Source organism: Denticeps clupeoides, chromosome 13, assembly GCF_900700375.1.
Source record: "Denticeps clupeoides chromosome 13, fDenClu1.1, whole genome shotgun sequence".
NCBI lineage: Eukaryota > Metazoa > Chordata > Actinopteri > Clupeiformes > Denticipitidae > Denticeps > Denticeps clupeoides.
Window position 1 is genome coordinate 11697530 of NC_041719.1, and position 17313 is coordinate 11714842.

The following is a 17313-nucleotide window of genomic DNA, read 5'->3' on the forward strand; positions in this document are numbered from 1 at the left end:
AAATGCAGCAGCACGACTGATCTTCAACCTTCCCAAATTCTCCCACACCACCCCTCTGCTATGCTCCCTCCACTGGCTCCCAGTAGCTGCACACATCAGATTCAAAATACTGATGCTGGCCTACAAAGCCAAACATGGAGTAGCACCATCCTACCTCACAGCCCTTATTACACCTCGCACTGCACCTCGTATACTCCGAGCCTCCAGTACTGCTCGCCTGGTCCCTCCATCTCTGAAGGTAAAAGGAAGACACTCATCTAGACTCTTCTCTCTCTTGGCCACTCGGTGGTGAAATAAACTTCCCCTTTAGGTCAGAACAGCTCAGTCACTGAGTAGCAGCTCAGGACCTTCCTCTTTAGAGTATGTTTAGATTAACTTGTAACAGTCACATTGTCTTATTTATAGAAACTACAACATAGTGAATAAAAAGATTGTATTCCTAATTGGGGGTCCTAGAGAACCAGAAGTGATCACTTCATTGATTGTAACACGGAAGCTCTGGACATTTGCCAAATGCCTTGAATGTAAATGTAATGCTCTCAAGGGTCATGAACACTCATTTGTTAAACTCCAAACCTACGGTGTGCTACAATATTTTTTTTTTTTAAAAGAAAACTGATTTAATATTATGGGTTCTTACACTGAAGTTTATCCAACATACATGTTTGGAACTAAACAGATCCTCATCCTAATGAATAAAGATACAGAACAGAAATTGTGAGCGAGTGAAATAAAATTGTATATTTATTACATTTTACATAAACATAATATAAATTAAAAGCTGACCATATAAAAATATTTTATACAGTATTGCATAAGGAATGGGGAAGGATTGCTCTCCATTTAAAAAAGTTCATTAAAATGGAAAACAGGTTCCTACTAATCAAGATTCCAAAATCTAATCTAGAGGAACAGCTTTCAATATAGCTCCAAACAAAGCAATTCTTAAAACAAGAAAAACTAAATGAAACATTTCTACACCCTATGAGACAATTACTGCAAAATCAATCAAAAGAACCCAATGAATCAAAATCCAGGAACTCAATCTTGCAGAAGGTCTATAGAGGGGCTCAGTCTGCTTTCAGGGCATAAAGCACATCATCTTGGCTGACATTGAGTCGCACTCGCAGAAGCAGGTCCAGTCCGCTGGGCTCCAGCAGCAGCAAACGGCAGGCCCCCAGGCGCTGACACACAGCCAGACCCTCAGAAACACAGATGGGCTGCAGGCCCTCAACCCTGCAGAGGGCCTGGTGCTGCACAAACACCTAAACAGAGACATAAGAGGCATAAAAGACGCATAATTAACATTAACTTGCCCCAGAGCCCTGACGAGTGGAAAGAACTTTGGAATGAGATCAGCTCACCTGCTGGAATGTTGCCTCCTCTAATCCAAGACGTCGAAACTCTGCAATGACAGCCCTCAGAAAGAGTTGCTCCTGTACAGATGAACACCTGTAGGCACACACCCACATGCAACACCATGAGTCTTATGCCTCTGAGCACCTTTACTATTTGATTATTAATAATTTTCAACCTCGATTCACTATCAGCAGTACACTGGCAAACACAACAGTCACAAATATAATTCCATAAATTGTAAGGGAAAGGGTAATAATGAGTTTCAACAAGAAAAAAAAATTGTTAAAATAGTAAAGCTGTTCTTAAAATCTTATAAGCTGATTAGGGTATATTACATCTATGCTACATACAAGCTTCTTACAGGTGCTTTTGTTAGTGAGTCTAAGAATTCAAGCTTTATTCATACAAAATCTAACCCACCTGATTGCAGTGACGTAAGACGAGGAGAACATTTCATTCAACACTTCCATCACGTGACTCATCCCGACCAATCTGGCACCATTCTGTTTACCACCAGAGAACTCGCATATTTCTGTGGCACGTCTACATATATCCAGGCAGCGCCGAGCATCACCTGACAAGGCTGCAACCTGATGGAAAACAAAGAAACGACATCAGAGAGCATTTCAAATTCTTTTAAAAAAAATGTGCAAAAGAGGAACCAGTCTAGAGCGAAATTTTTTTTATTATAAAATGATTGCCTTTCTGGAGACAAGCTGCAGAGCATCCTCCTCAAAGGCCTTCACTCGATTCAGTCTTGAGGTGATAATCTGCTGCAGCTGCTTGAAGGTGTATGGCTGGAATGACATTCGCGTCAGACCCTAAACACACAAGAACAAATATAAATTAATTCTTCATCCATCGGCACACAAATTCAGCAAGGCATTCGATCTCTGCAAGTTGTCCCCCTGTGGCGCGGTGAGGAGAGGCCTACCAGGCGACTGGCTACACGGTTTATCATGATTCTCTCAGGCAGATCCATGGTGTTCGCTATGGTGAGTACCACCAAACGTGCATGGCGGCGAGTTGGCCAGTCAAACAGGTTGTACATTACATTCTGCTTCCGGGTCCATAGCAAGTCCAGCTGAAATTTAAACATGAAACTAATTAGAATGGCATTAACACCTTAAATGTGGTTTATGTTCGGCATAGTGATCATTTTTAGGTATGCAATGGCTTTATTTTTAATAACACTATGCTCCTCACTTAATTGGGACAGTGGTAGCCTAAGCACACCCGTAATCAGAAAGTTGCGGTTCAAACTCCCAAGCTGCCACTGAGGTACCAGCCACACACCCTGCTCCCTGCGCACCTTTCATGGCTGCCCACTGCTCACTAAGGTGAAGGATTAAATGCAGAGGACACATTCTGTGTCCTCACATTCTCAAATCACTTCTCTACCACTAATTAGTCACTTTTTTTTTTTCTAAGAAACACCATTCAGCAGCCTAAACATTGACCAACATGACTAAAATAAAGTCTAAACAAAATATATAAGAATTATTCCAGAACAGTTAAAGATCTGGGATTTCATACCTCATCAACTAGCAAGACTGTGGTCTCTTTCTTGGGTGCGGGGTTACTGAAGCGTTTCTCCAGCAGACTGGCTGCATGGTCCGCAGTCGCCTTCTGGTTTGACAGTTTCTGCAAACATCACCTTAATTCTGTAAAGCCATGTATAGACAGACAAAGGCTGCAAAAACACTTCAAGATGCAGTACCTGCAGGATTTGGACATAGGCCTGATGGGGATCAGTCATCTTCATCCCGTTGATCTCAATGAAGTGGAAGTGAGGGATCTCATCCTGCACCGCCGACTGCTGCAGACATCGAATTACCTCATGCACAGTAGCGGTTTTTCCCGTGCCGGGGACCCCAGAGATGTACATACACCTGTCAGAATTACACAGTCACCTCTCCAAACTCAGCACCCTCAATGTACCTGAACCTTCTAGGGGTTATTTTTGGGGTATCTGCTAAGACAACAATTTATTAATCATGTACACTATTAATCCATAATACTACATTTTTGCATGGATCTACAGCTTATTTATCTGCTCCCAAAATGAAAGACCAACTCCTTACCCTCCAGTGCCATCAATGACCTTGCTCTCCACAAAGTTATAAATGTCCTGAAACTCCTGTTCTCGACAGGGCAAAGATTCTGGTACAGAAGATACATGCAGTCTGAGAGGAAGAGAAATTGTATATGCAGTAAATGTATAGAGCGGACATTCATTCAACACAGAAATAGTGTACAAGAAACAAAATCAACGGTTCACCTTGCTCGTGCTTCTTCCAATACATTGTCCGGATTCCTGGCTGGCAGGGTCCGGGTGGGAATACTGGGAGTGGCACGGCGAGGTGTACGTGCTGCAGGGGGAGGAGCCTGCAGAGAGGAGACAGTGCCGGGTTTCAATTCATATAAGATCATTTAATTCAGACCAGTCCAGCTTATCCGGCACTGGCGTTTTACTTTTTTGCTGGGGGTCTTCCGAGGAGTCCTGGTGGAGGAGCGCCTCTTGTCTGTGGAACGGGGGGTTTGAGAGCTGGACACTCTCCGGCTCTTCCGTGAGACCAACTCATCATCACTTCCATTCATTCCATCTTCATCACTACTGCTTTGTAGATCTATTTTGGACGGTACAAAGAGATCCTCCTCCCCTCCATCAGAGTCCACCTCTTGATCATTCAGCAGGTCGCTAGCACAAAAAAAAAAAAAAAAAAATGCACATGCAATAATGAAGACGACAGCACTACTTTGTGGCTGCCGCATAGAACCAATCCGACTGCCAATCCCGACAGGATCAATGGCTGCATTTACCAGACTACTACATTTCCAATAAAGGCACTCAAATGACTGAAATCCAACTCACAGCTGCTTCAGGATTTTTCCAGACACTAATTGAGCAGACTTCCTCTTGGACCGGGGTGTGGCTGCAGGCTCTGCTGGTGAGTGTTCATGCTCCGCCTCTTCCCTGCAACAAGCACAACTTCTGTGAGAAAAACCAGAGAGAAAAATTAAGAACAGCATATGAGGCCAAGCAACTCACAGCACACCAAGCGACGGTTCTCTGAACGCTGAAGACAGGTCTTTCCTCCTGGAAGGGGTTCTTGACCTGATAAGAAAGATTGTTCATGTTTAGTTAAGAAGGTCAGAGCCATTAACTGGCCTAAGGAGAACATCAATTGAGCCGAGAAGGGAAAAGAGTGACAGGCTCACATAACATATTATAAGAGATAAAATCACAACTCCAGTACTTCTGGTGCATTTTTGTTGCATCATGAGACAGTGATTCTTTTAACTTTCAGCTGGTGAAGATGTTAATAAAAATAAATAAATAACTAAATAAATAAATAAATCTTTTGAGAAGGATCCTGGTTTACTCACGGCCCCCTCAGGTTACTTCTTCGTGGGGTGGCCTTCCTCTGAGGGGTTTTAGCAGAGATACGGGTCACCCCCTCCTCAACAAATTCATCATCAGATGGTCCATGCAAGTCCCTGAAATGTAACAGACTTTATGACCGTTCCTGCTTTAAAACACAATTAAATAAATACCCAACGATGAACAATAATTCCCAATCCATGGACAGTCAATGTCTAATCAGTTTTAGAGTGACTATTTTTTAATGATTAGCAGTTGATCAAAGGACAATGCTTATTTGGTGTAATTTCCATCCACAGATTATATATTATTGCTTCTGAATAAATTATTATATAAAATATATTCTAATACTGTAAAAGAAAGGAATGCAATCCTGTTACATCAAACATCACAAAACAATCCTGCTCACAGCCACGCACAGATAGAATAAAATTACGAGGTGCCCTTTAGGACAGAAGCTTCTGTAAGGACTTATCACTATGAAGCACGCAAGACCAAGTTCCTGTGCGAGAAAGTGTCCACCACAGTTAAGTGTGATAACCTGACAAGGAACTAAGTTGGTCAGAACAGTAGAGTTTGTGCTTCTGCTTTCAGGCCAGCAAAATCAGTGAAGGCACCATTCTCGCCACAGGGTTCAGCTCAAAAAGAAGGTGCAGTCACACTCACAATGCCAATACTGCCAACAATGAGCAACCTTGTTTCTATTGGTCACATGTTAATGGGTCACAGCGGGCAGAGGTTGTACAGAATTTGACTGACCACGGGCTTGCTGCATCGCCGGCCACTTTTCTAGTAAAGCAAAAGATTGCTCTTCTGGCCCTCACGCCTTAGAAAATAACGAGTGCAGCGCCATCCTTGCCGTTTAGTCTGCAACTGGCTTAAGTGCATAAAGAGTTAATGTGGCATAAAACATACAACAGCGTCTGAATTGTTTGCACTAACCAAATAAATAATCAATTAAAATATGATGGCCATGTAACTGTGTTGAAAATAATCAGATCATGTGCAACATTAACACAACACAAGCCCTGAAAATCAAGTCACTGGGTAGGATAATGCATGAAGTTAATAATGCTTGGGAATCCATCCAAATTAGCAACTAGCTACTGATACATTTCTTTGGAATGATTATGCTAAAAACACAAAAAAAGTAACTCCTCAGACAGTCATGGCTTCCAAATATCTGCAGCATTGCAGTTGCTCTCTGATTGGATGTAAAAATGAGTTTAGTCACGCGAGACTGAATAAATCAGTGAGAATTTTTCTGTAAAAAGAAAAAATAAATAAATAAATAAAAATAAATGGTGAATGGTGTTCATCACGTCATTTCCACAAATGCCCTGTAAAAGTACAGACACTGAAATGTTGCATCCTGCGGAAATCTCATTGTGGGACTGGATAAAAGTGGCCGTACGTCTTCACCACAGCTGAATTCCGTAAAGAGATTTCAGACACAGTATAAGGGGACCATTAAGACCTATATAAAAGCTAAATAAATAAATAAATAAATAAAAATTTGATATATCCCTAATGAAGAAGAACATAATTTGTAGGTTTATTCTGCACTTCTCAGCACACACATCCTGACATACTGGATTTTTGATTTAGCTTATAGCCAATTAATTTAAGAAACAAGAGACCACAATAAACATCAACTGGAAAAAAAGATAAAATTGAAGGCAGAAAGACGACCAAAATCTGTTTTTCTGATTGGCTCAATTACTGCCATAAAGAATGAACCATTTAACCACTGCTTGTGCACACCTGGTAGTATCTTGGCTGTCCAGGGTTGCTGCAGTGGGCTGGTCAGGACTCTGGAGAGGCTCCAAGGGGAAGGCTTCCTCCTCCTCATCTTCCTGTCTTCGCGATTTTCGTGGGTCCATCAATGGGACCAGGGAAATAGAAAGCTCAATGGTCTTTGTTGGAGAGGAGACTTTCTTGGCTAATTCCTCATCCATCAGCTTACTGAGCATTTCCTCCTCGATCAACTTCCCTGGACCTGATAAAGACAAATAAAAGAGACATAACTGCAATCACAATTTTTAGAGCAGAAACTTCATGTGCTTTTAAAGAAAAAATCTGACCACAAACAGCCCATGCAAACACTCACTGCTGAGCTCCAGCTTCTTCCTCACAGCAGGGCCAGAGGTGGCTCGGCCCCGCCGCTTCTCGCTTAGCAGCTTGGAGGCTGAAAGCTTGGAGGCAGAGTGGATGGACTCAGCCTCCCTGCTGCGGATCTTGCCTGTGCTCATGGTGCGGCTCGTGTAGGAGGAGGTGGAGCTCGCCCTCCTCATCACCGTGGGGTCGGGGGTGGGCAGGGCACGCAGTGCCGGGCCTCGCTGAGAGGACGCAGAGGGCGGGGGTGACTTGGGGCTTTCTACCACAGGTGACTGTGTTCCCTGCTTGGGAGGGGTTGTGACCGTGTCCCATGGCTTCGTAAGTCCCATATCTATTGCCTTAAAAGTTTTAGTGTCCCATGACAGTTTGACATACAAAGTGTTGTTGGTTTGCGTCTCTGGAAAGGGGGCTTCAACTTTAATGTGTTTCACCTGTGAACAAAAAAAAGCTAAAATCACACGCCAGTACGGTTACAAAGTCGGAAACAGTTATAAAGAATTAGATGCAATCCAGCTTTCTCAGCCAAAACTATGACGACGGAGGCAGAGTAAAGCATACGCGAGAACATGCTTCCATTCCAAATATTGACCACTATATGCTCCAGCTCTTACAGTGCAGGAGTTTCCGCAAAGTGGGACCAAAAATGTCATTTAAAAGCGATTCAGCTGGGGCCGTGCACACGCTGCTCTCCTCTCAGGCTCACGGCCTTCATACAGAGAGAGGGGCTCCACAAAAGAGCCAAAACTGACAAAAAGCACCAAAATCAATAAAATAGAGAAGGAAAAACAGGCCCCGACCTCCACTTTGCCCAAAATCGTCTCCGCATCCACCTCACTATCACAGGAGGGATCGTTGTAGTAGAAGATCTCCTGAGGGTGTGGAGCGCGGCCAAGCAGCTTCTTCTTGTTCTTAGGCACTTCGCAGTAGTGCACGTACCACTGCACTAGAGCTTTCTTCACCTTCCGGGTTTCTAAAGAGACATGACACAGAGCGATGAGGACCAAAATCCACCAACAGATGGAAGTGCGAGGATTTGTGGGACATCACTGGCAGCGTCACCGTCACAGAAGAGCTTGAGGAGCTGGGCAACGTAGGGGTTGTCGTCGTCATCGCTCTCAATGATTATGTAGTCTCCCACATTCACAACCGCATCCTCCGGCCTTCCGTCGACTTTAATTTTCAAAGTGCTGTTAGGAGAAAACTAAATTATTAAAAAAAATATTAAAAGGGCGAAGTTAAAGGGCGTAACCAGGGAGCTGGGTGTTAAGAAAAATATAAAATTAATCATTTATGTGAAGCAAAAAAAATAAAAAAGAACAACTCACTTGTAGAAATGCCTCTTGAGTTTCCTATCTGTGCCTATCTGACGACCTTCCAATTCGTAAGTCCTCTTTATCCGCAACCTCATGGAGTACCTGCTCATTTTCTGACCTGCACAAACAAGACAGGAGAGCTGCAATAAACTCACAGGCCGCAAACTAGTCCGCCATTTTTACACATAACTTTTCATACTAAGCGAACACATTTTTCCTTCCACATTTTAACGAGATTCTTTAGGGTTTTCACGCGTACGCACCACTCGGGGACGCGCAATCGCCTCGACACTTACCCGTGAAGTTGGAATCATAAATAAATCATAAAAAAAAGTCTGCTCACTGTGGAAGGAGAAGGAGCCAAGCGAGGTTCGCGCAGCTGGGAGCCGGAAAAAAAAACAGAACTTTTGTCAAATAACCGTAGACCGTCTTTTCGCGCGCTAATTACGTCACCTTATCACGTGGTTGGCCACGCCGCGGCCGAGGGCCCGCCCACTTTTCGACGCCGCGGCGTGAACGCAGCGCTCCCGACCCGGATGCTGTTCGCAGTCTTCCGCCGCCCTCCCCAGGAACGCGGTCCGTTCCTGTTTGTCACGAAACATGGCGAATAGAACAGTGAAAGATGCCAACAGCATCCACGGAACGAACCCACAGTATCTCGTGGAAAAAATCATACGGACCCGCATTTATGAGTCTAAGTACTGGAAGGAGGAGTGCTTTGGGCTTACCGGTGAGTAATGGATTCTGCTAATGTGGTTAGCCTCTTGGCTAAATGCTCATTTGATTTCTTTTTCGGCGTGCAGCGGATGAATTTGGTCCGCCTGAACCGCTTTAAAGTGCCAGGCATCAGTGTGGATTGAACGCGGACGTTGCTTCTGCCCCTGTGCTGTGTAGTAGTTTTGTCCATTTGTGGTCCACTTCATTCATTCTGTCACTCCGACTTGTAAAGCCGAGCTTGTGGTGGACAAGGCCATGGAGTTGAAGTACATCGGCGGAGTGTATGGCGGAAACATCAAGCCTGCACCGTTTTTGTGCTTGACGCTGAAGATGTTGCAGATCCAGCCAGAAAAGGACATCATTGTCGAGTTCATCAAGAACGAGGATTTCAAGTAAGTCTTGTGACGTCAGTAGCTATTAGTAGTACTGACATGGATTAATGGTTTATTGTCATGTGTTCAGGTATGTTCGTCTTCTTGGAGCGATGTACATGCGGTTGACTGGTACTTCTGTGGATTGCTACAAGTACTTGGAACCATTATACAATGACTACAGGAAGGTTAAGATGCAGAACAGAAGTGGAGGTAAATTTGAGTTTAATAAATACAAGTGTTTTAAAAAGCGGTGTGTTGACCGCTCTGGTCCGTCTTACAGAATTTGAGGTGATGCATGTGGACGAATTCATCGATGAGCTGCTACATGCTGAGAGGGTCTGTGATGTCATCCTGCCTAGGCTCCAGGTGAGTGTGTAACATGTCAGGAGTACAACACGCTTTTTAGAATTCGCACTGAGCACATTTATTAACTTATTTATCTATCATGGGACAGAAAAGGCAGGTTCTTGAAGAGGCTGAGCTTTTGGATACCCGCATTTCTGCTCTAGAGGAGGATCTGGATGAGGTAGAATCTAGTGAAGAAGAGGATGAAGAAGAAGAAAAGGTATTTATATTGTGTGAAACTTGTTCTGCAGCTGTTTCATTGTAGAATATCGGTGCTTTATTAAGGTGCTTGATGTTTCATTCAGCCTGAAAGAGTTCAGACCCCTGAACCCCACAGGCGGGGCTACCGTGACAACGACCGCCCCAGACGCTCCCCGTCCCCTCGGTACAGACGAAGTCGCTCTCCTAGAAGGTATGAGCTCACTGTCTCACCTTTTAGGTCCATCAGTGTTTCAACATGGTCTGATGCACATTTATCTATTTAGGAGGAGCAGATCACCAAAAAGAAGAAGGTAATTAATATTTACAATTCATTCTTTAATTTGTTTTAACACTTTTTTTTAAAAAGTAATTGTGAAATTAAGTAAAATGATTACATTAACTGCTTTGGTATTTTAGTCCTTCCCCAAGACGTGACCGTCACCGTAGCAAGAGCCCACGGCGACACCGTAGCCGATCCAGAGACAGACGTCATCGCTCGAAATCTCCAGGTACTACAACAGCCTTAATTTTTTCTGCAAACAATAGTGTTGGATTGTGATGTGTGACCCTTTCCTTGTGCTCAGATAGAAGCTGAAAAAGCTTTATTGAGATTGTACTCATCTATTCTGCAGGTCACCACAGGAGCCACAGACACCGCAGCCATTCAAAATCTCCAGAGAGGTAAGAACTAAGGGTCTTGGTGGGTATAGAAGTCAGTACAAAGTGTACAAAAACATTATAAATGCACCAGATTCCTCTCCTTGGTAGATTTTGTTTTTGCTCTAAACATATATTCTTTTAGCAGGTCAAAGAGGAGTCACAAGAAAAGCAGAAGGGGAAACGAATGATTTCATTTTTTTCCTGTGATTCGATTCAAGCCTTTTTTTTTTATGTAAGAATTTGTAAATTGTGTATCCCAGTTTTATTTCTTGCTGTTGTGCAACAGATGTTTTTAATAAAAAAAAATTGCAGATGACCGTTATGGCTTGGTTTGAGAACAATATAACATTTATATCAAATTACATTACAAGATCTGACAAAGGTGTGGAATCCATAGCTTAAGTATTTTTTAAGGTATAGATTACAGTGGTTGTTTGATTTCCCCCATTAGTAAGTAGTTAATGTGCAACAGCATCTTGTTAACACATTGCCACTGTTGGCTTTCTGATATAATTGTATAATTTATTGGTCTGTTATAGATCTATGTCAGCAAAATATTTTGGTAGTTCTGTACAAATAACACATTGCTATACATAACGATCCCCATTTCTTTACTCTTACCATGAAGAAGGAAGCTTTAGTAGAGTAAAAGTATCTACTATGAGTATCTACGTGCCCTACAATATTACATTTTGAATATATAGGTAATTATGAAACTGCTCTTTGTTTCTTAAATTCAAAATCGCCTCGCTGTTCAATCAGCTGAGCCATGTTTTCTCCAGTCTCATCCAGAAAGTCTTCACTCGACTGAATGCCTTGAGCAGCCAGGATCTGAGTGAGTAGAGCTGCCGCGATAGCCTCTGACTGACACAGACTGTGCTTCACCCAGTGTGTGACGTTCCTCTGCGGCTCAATGACCAGCAGCCCGGGTGTGTTGGATCTAAGCGATGGTGGCGTCTCTCGGAGGTTGCGCTGAAGGAAGCTTGTGTACCTCCGGATAATGCTGGGGAAGCCGGTCCTGTATGAGAGACGCAGCGACTCCGCAGAGCCCCTAGGAACAGATCCCAGGCGTATTCCGTGGATCCTGATGTGTAAATGAATGGCTGCACCGTTGAGCCACTGCTTGATGGCAGCTGAAGATACCCGACGACGGAGAGTCATGCCCTCAAAGAGGCGGATCAGTTCAATCTTCAGGTTTTGGTCACAGATCTCAGTGACATCTGCCATCTTTTCGTTGTCGTTGACCACTTCTGGAACAGTCTTCATATACTCACGCAAGATGCTGCCAATTCTCGAGGTGTCTGATGCTGTGATCCTCTGGATTGGACCAATCGCATCTTGACCAGTCATTTGATTAGCCAACAAATCCAGGAATATTGACAGCGCCAGTGCAACAACTCCCACATTCCCAAAAGCTACCTTGGTACCAAAAGTAGATGAAACGTTCTGGCTAAACAGGGTCAGCTGCTCGGGGGACAGACGCTGCTGAATGCTCTCATACTGGTCCTGAAGAGCTGCAGCAGAACTCAGGGACAGATAGGATGCAAGGCTTCCATCGAGCGAGATGTCTGGGATGATGCCGTTCTCTTGTGCAAGCGAAAAGAGACTTTGTATGGTCTCTGAAGACGGATTGCAAGCATTATTCCCCATGACTGTTTGGTCACTCGAGGGAACCCATGAGGATTCGAAGGAAGGACAGTCAGCTGGTTTATGTTCTACGTGGAACATGAAGGACTCTGATCAGGCTTGGGTAAATATTTGTACATTGATAATCTGTCTGGACAACGCACACTTTTTATTCATAATGTGTTCAACATTCAAGCTTACTTGAGTAACTTAGCTACGGAAAAATGCAAATACATCACAATATATTTGGACACTTGTTTGCATTCCTTACATTCTTATCCTTAACTATTATTTCACATGGTTTGATGTGATACAGTCACCATTTGTGCACTGTCTGCAAAATTCATCAATTCAACTGGGAAATGTACTGTAATAACCAGTAAAAACATGTTCTTTGACTTGTTTGTGTATGTATATAAGCAAGACAGTATGGGGTAAATATATAAAAGAAATGGGGGAAAAAGTTCATTACCAAAGTCATTTGGTAAATATAACAACTGGATGTAAAAGCACACACAGTTAATTCCTGTAAAAACGAGAGGATGATATCAGGCTAGTACTTTCTTTTGGCCAAACTTTTGTCAAGCAGCAGTGTGACCTATTTATATGTGCTCAGACCTGGTCAGGGGGGGAGACATACAGTACAGGCCAAAAGTTTAGACACACCTTCTCATTTTCTTTATTTTCGTGACCATTTACGTTGGTAGATTCTCACTGAAGACATTCTTGACATTCTCTCGATGAGCTTCAAAAGGTCGTCACCTGAAATGCTTTTCCAACAGTCTTGAAGGAGTTCCCAGAGGTGTTTAGCACTTGTTGGCCCCTTTGCCTTCACTCTGCGGTCCAGCTCACCCCAAACCATCTGGATTGGGTTCAGGTCCGGTGACTGTGGAGGTCAGGTCTCCACTTTTTGTTAAGTACATAACTCCACATGTGTTCATTTATAGTTTTGATGCCTTCAGTGAGAATCTACCAACGTAAATGGTCATGAAAATAAAGAAAACACATTGAATGAGAAGATGTGTCCAAACTTTTGGCCTGTAATGTATGTGTGTGTGTGTGTGTGTGTGTATATATATATATATATATATATATATATATATATATATATAAATATGTTTTCATAGTTTTTACACAAATCCAAAACACTACCAAATCTATATACGTTTAAAACGTGATGAATTTGTGCTTGTTTTTCTGGGTATTCAGTGGCACACGAAACGCCGTCAACTGGCCCCAAACGATGTTTTTTTTTTTTACTTTAACGCCGACAAAAGTGATGCTTTAAAAAGGAGGCTCGGCAGGAGCGACTTGTTCCATGTCTCGGTGCGGATCCGCGCTACGTGTTGAGAGGCGGCCGCGGGGCAGCAGATTTCAATTAAATAAGATTATTGGATTGGCCGCAGATTACAGTTCTCCTTTTTCCACAACACTGATTTACAGACAGGGGGAAGAGTGTAGGCCTACAGACCCAGGTTCGTAGATGTTGTGCCGTCCTACAAAAAATCCGGTAAGAAAGTTCATTTGTTATTTCGTTAAAAAACAAAAACAAACAAATAAATAAATAAATAAAAAAGCCCACGTGTGTTCGATCCTCTGTAGAAACGCGGCGTGTAAATGAACCGCTCCGAAGCCGGGCTGCAGTCACCGGCTATTTAAAGTGTCGGCAGGCGCAGAGCGAACGGCTTTTCGATCTGACGGGACAAAAGCCGAAACGTCACCCGCCGCCCGGCTTCTGGATCGCTGTAAAAAGGCGCCGGGCTCGGCGTTCTGTTCGTCCAGGACCACGAGTCCAGCTCTTTATCTCTACTGGGGGGTACAGAACGGGGCCTGCAGCCTACAGAGCTGCTTTTACTGGCAAAAATGGAGGCGCTGAGGGGACATGTGAGCCGAAACTAATCAAACTTTATATAGATTTATATAATACTTATATAATATATAAGTATATAATATATATTTATAGAGAGTGTGTGTATGTATGTATTAAACTTATAGTGTATGTATGTGTGTGTATATATATACACACACACATATATATAGGGAGCTATTTTAGTATAGTAACTATACTACACAGTATACTAGTACAGTAATATATTCTATATTTATGTATGCATGTATAAAACTTGTAGTGTCTGTATGTATGTTTGTGTACACACACACACACACATATATATTTATTTATATATATAGGGAGCTGTTTTAGTATAGTAACTATATTCTATATTTATGTATGTATGTATGTATAAAACTTATAGTGTGTGTATATATGTGTGTGTGTATATATATATACACACACACACACAGAGGGAGCTATTTTAGTATAGTAACTGTATTCTATATTTCTTGTTCACGTTGTCCTTTGACTTCTGATATGACTACTCCTACACTACACCAATGTAGTTAGCGATCTGAGATCTTGTGCTCCATTGTGTTTTATTTTCTATCATAAAAACCTTCACCTAGACTCGCTTGGGTTTTATTATTAAGTTCAAGTCAAAATGTGTGACAAGTGCAAACTAAGTAGAGCTTTTAAACCGGTGCCCTCATGTGAAGGATTTTTGTGACCTGACCACAGGGACCATGTTGACCAGCGTCATGGACAGAATCCTCTGTTGCTTGACGGGCAGATCAACCAACGTCGTGGTTCCTGTCGAGACGTCGGAACCATCGGATGGGTACGAGTTCGTGGAGGTGAAGCCGGGACGGGTGCTGCGCGTGAGACGCATCACGAACGAGCGGACAGTCGTCGAGGAGCCGGTCGCTGGCCAAGAAGGCAGCTTGAAGTGCAAGAGGAGGATCACCGTGTACCGCAACGGGCAGCTTTTCATCGAGAACCTGAGCGACGCCGTACACCCCGAACCTTTGGACTGTCCGAACGGGGAGACGGAGCCCGGCAGCGGGGTGGAGGTGGAGGTCACGGACTGCGGCAGTAGGACAGGCCCGCCGCCCTCGGCCGGCCCCGACTCCAAACCCGGGCAGCCTGCGAACCGGCACCGGCGCAAGCCCAAGCGCACCGTGCTGATCGACTGCGAAAGGAAGGTCACCTGCTGCAAGGGCACCCACTCTGACGTGGTGGTCTTTTTCATCCACGGGGTGGGGGGGTGCCTGGACATTTGGAGGAACCAGCTGGATTACTTTTCCCACCTCGGATACGAGATAGTTGCCCCGGATCTCGCAGGACATGGTTCCAGCACCGCGCCTCAGATTTCTGCTGCCTTCACATTCTACGCTTTGGCCGAGGACTTAAGAGTAATATTTAAGAGATACGCTAGACAGCGAAACATTCTAGTTGGCCATTCTTATGGGTGAGTTTTTTTTGTTTTTTCCCCCAAAAGCCCTTTTTCATCAAATATGCATCTTTTTGTGTCACATCTAAATTATTGTTTTGCAGAGTTTCTTTCTGCACTTTTCTGGCCCATGAGTATCCCGAGCAGGTACACAAAGTAGTGATGATAAATGGGGGTGGTCCCACTGCTCTGGAACCCAGCATTTGCTCGGTCTTCAACCTTCCTGCCTGTGTGCTGCAGTTCCTGTCTCCCTGCATGTCATGGAGCTTTCTCAAGTACGATAGCAACGATCATGCATGTGGTGATATGCATGATAATAAATGTATGGCTTATTAGACATACATTTATTAACATTATACCCCTTACGGTCCATGAGACTTTTATATATACATGCCAGTCAAACTACAGCTCAACAGAACACACCTTGTGTCTAGAACTATTGTCTAGAACAGCCTTGTGTCTCGAACGATTTGCTTTCTTAAGGACAATATTAAAATCTGGTCATATAATAGGACAGATGCTTTAATACACATTCATAATATTGAATTGTAAAGTAGATTTAAATCATGTATTTTTTTAAGCATATTACCACACTGGTTGGGCCTGGTTTTGGTGGCATTACATAAGATTAAGCATACAGGGAGTGCCTTGCAATGTTGTCTTCGGGATTGACAGATATTAAATTTGCACATGAATTCAAGCATTCCGATTAGTGAACCTTCTGCATATATCTTATATAGCACTGTAAAAATATCATATTTTGTCTTATATATGATTTGTGTTCATTACTTCATACAGAAAACACAACAGTGTTTTGGAACAGTAAAAAACATACTGTCATACGTACTGCGATCATGTCCCCTGCAGGGCTGGGTTTGCACATCAAGGAGCCAAAGAGAAACAGCTTTTGAAAGAGAGCAATGCCTTCAACGTGTCTTCCTTTGTTCTGCGGGCAATGATGAGTGGACAGTACTGGCCTGAGGGGGATGAAGTGTACCATGCTGAGCTCACCGTGCCTATCCTGTTGGTGCACGGCATGTGTGATAAGTTTGTGCCGGTTGAGGAAGACCAACGCATGGCAGAGGTACAAGTTCTTGGTTATTTCCGTGCAGTACATTGAACAGCGATCATCGGCGAAATGACTGAATTCTCAATACAGCCGTGCCACTCAAGAGATGGATGGATATATATTCTAATGCCTGGATTGTCTAATCAAAGCTTACCACTTAACTATTTAGTCATTAACGTCAAGGTCACTTCATGTTTTTGTCTCACCAGATTCTTCTCCTGGCTTTCCTTAAAGTCATTGATGAGGGCAGTCATATGGTGATGATGGAATGCCCAGACATCGTCAATACCCTCCTCCACGAGTTCTTTCTGTGGCAGCCTGACCCGCCTAAAAAGCCAAAGCAGGAAACGAAGCCCGCAAACGAGAAAGCACCTTCAGTTAATGGGGAAGTACAACCAGTCCAAGACAACAAATCCAAGACCAAGAGAAAGTGACATGTATTTATCTCGGAGAGGAGTGCTATTGGAGTGCCAGAGGTCCATCTTCTGACCATGAGCCATGACCATGAAAAATAGGAATATCTGTGATGAATCAGATGTTCCTTGAGAGAAGGTGGCACCTTCCTGCTTTTGCTTGAAGTTGTTTTGAACAGAGTTCAAAGATGCTTTATTTGGTACACTAAGGGATGAGGTGTTGCTGGACTGGACAGCAAAGGAAATGGACTGATGCATGACCATACTAATCATGCAATGTTGAGACACTTACTTGCATTAGGAAACAACCATCGGATCCTTCAGGTAAGATAGGAAATATGGAATTTAGAATGTTATCAGACTTTGTTCACTTTTTTTAAATAAAAGTTTACTTGTGTTTATACTGAAACATTCAAATAAACACTGTATATTCTTCAGTAATTTGT

General features: G+C 43.2%; 3 protein-coding genes across 5 annotated transcripts; 2 read left to right on the forward strand and 1 right to left on the reverse strand.

Moving 5' to 3' along the window:
- Nucleotides 1-968: 968 nt before the first annotated feature.
- orc1 (origin recognition complex, subunit 1) lies at nt 969-8722 on the reverse strand. Its single transcript, XM_029000795.1, has 19 exons — nt 8519-8722; nt 8188-8293; nt 7922-8049; nt 7660-7832; nt 6855-7293; nt 6509-6743; nt 4750-4860; nt 4412-4477; nt 4235-4336; nt 3835-4060; nt 3641-3747; nt 3444-3545; nt 3080-3251; nt 2896-3003; nt 2294-2443; nt 2061-2180; nt 1780-1949; nt 1365-1452; nt 969-1265 (listed from the first exon to the last, which is right to left on the reverse strand). The coding sequence occupies exons 2-19, from the start codon at nt 8283-8285 to the stop codon at nt 1071-1073; spliced, it is 2790 nt and encodes a 929-aa protein (XP_028856628.1). The 5' UTR covers nt 8286-8293; nt 8519-8722; the 3' UTR covers nt 969-1070.
- On the forward strand, nt 8706-10788 carry prpf38a (pre-mRNA processing factor 38A). 2 transcript variants are annotated; one of them, XM_029000793.1, is made up of 10 exons: nt 8706-8905; nt 9125-9284; nt 9355-9476; nt 9547-9632; nt 9721-9831; nt 9917-10023; nt 10097-10123; nt 10230-10321; nt 10445-10493; nt 10615-10788. In XM_029000793.1, the coding sequence occupies exons 1-10, from the start codon at nt 8776-8778 to the stop codon at nt 10658-10660; spliced, it is 930 nt and encodes a 309-aa protein (XP_028856626.1). In that variant the 5' UTR covers nt 8706-8775; the 3' UTR covers nt 10661-10788. The 2 variants fall into 2 exon arrangements, with proteins under 2 accessions (XP_028856626.1, XP_028856627.1); XM_029000794.1 differs by having other exon boundaries at nt 10618-10788.
- Nucleotides 10789-13504: 2716 nt separating this feature from the next.
- Nucleotides 13505-17304, forward strand: LOC114802390 (protein ABHD8-like). Of its 2 annotated transcripts, XM_029001253.1 has the most exons (6): nt 13590-13608; nt 13701-13982; nt 14674-15403; nt 15490-15660; nt 16253-16469; nt 16664-17304. In XM_029001253.1, the coding sequence occupies exons 3-6, from the start codon at nt 14679-14681 to the stop codon at nt 16886-16888; spliced, it is 1338 nt and encodes a 445-aa protein (XP_028857086.1). In that variant the 5' UTR covers nt 13590-13608; nt 13701-13982; nt 14674-14678; the 3' UTR covers nt 16889-17304. The 2 variants fall into 2 exon arrangements, with proteins under 2 accessions (XP_028857085.1, XP_028857086.1); XM_029001252.1 differs by lacking the exon at nt 13701-13982 and having other exon boundaries at nt 13505-13608.
- Nucleotides 17305-17313: the final 9 nt, after the last annotated feature.

Excerpts from the sequence above, each read along its gene's own strand:
- prpf38a (XM_029000793.1), top strand. The coding sequence starts at position 8,776 with ATGGCGAATAGAACAGTGAAAGATGCCAACAGCATCCACGGAACGAAC. Across the intron at positions 9,477-9,546 it reads GATGCAGAACAGAAGTGGAG|AATTTGAGGTGATGCATGTG; the intron begins GTAAATTTGAGT and ends TCCGTCTTACAG. Across the intron at positions 9,633-9,720 it reads TCATCCTGCCTAGGCTCCAG|AAAAGGCAGGTTCTTGAAGA; the intron begins GTGAGTGTGTAA and ends ATCATGGGACAG.
- orc1 (XM_029000795.1), bottom strand. The coding sequence starts at position 8,285 with ATGAGCAGGTACTCCATGAGGTTGCGGATAAAGAGGACTTACGAATTG. Across the intron at positions 3,748-3,834 it reads GGAAGACCCCCAGCAAAAAA|GCTCCTCCCCCTGCAGCACG; the intron begins GTAAAACGCCAG and ends TCCTCTCTGCAG. Across the intron at positions 3,252-3,443 it reads GTCATTGATGGCACTGGAGG|GTGTATGTACATCTCTGGGG; the intron begins GTAAGGAGTTGG and ends TAATTCTGACAG.
- LOC114802390 (XM_029001252.1), top strand. The coding sequence starts at position 14,679 with ATGTTGACCAGCGTCATGGACAGAATCCTCTGTTGCTTGACGGGCAGA. Across the intron at positions 15,661-16,252 it reads ATGTCATGGAGCTTTCTCAA|GGCTGGGTTTGCACATCAAG; the intron begins GTACGATAGCAA and ends TGTCCCCTGCAG. Across the intron at positions 16,470-16,663 it reads AAGACCAACGCATGGCAGAG|ATTCTTCTCCTGGCTTTCCT; the intron begins GTACAAGTTCTT and ends TTGTCTCACCAG.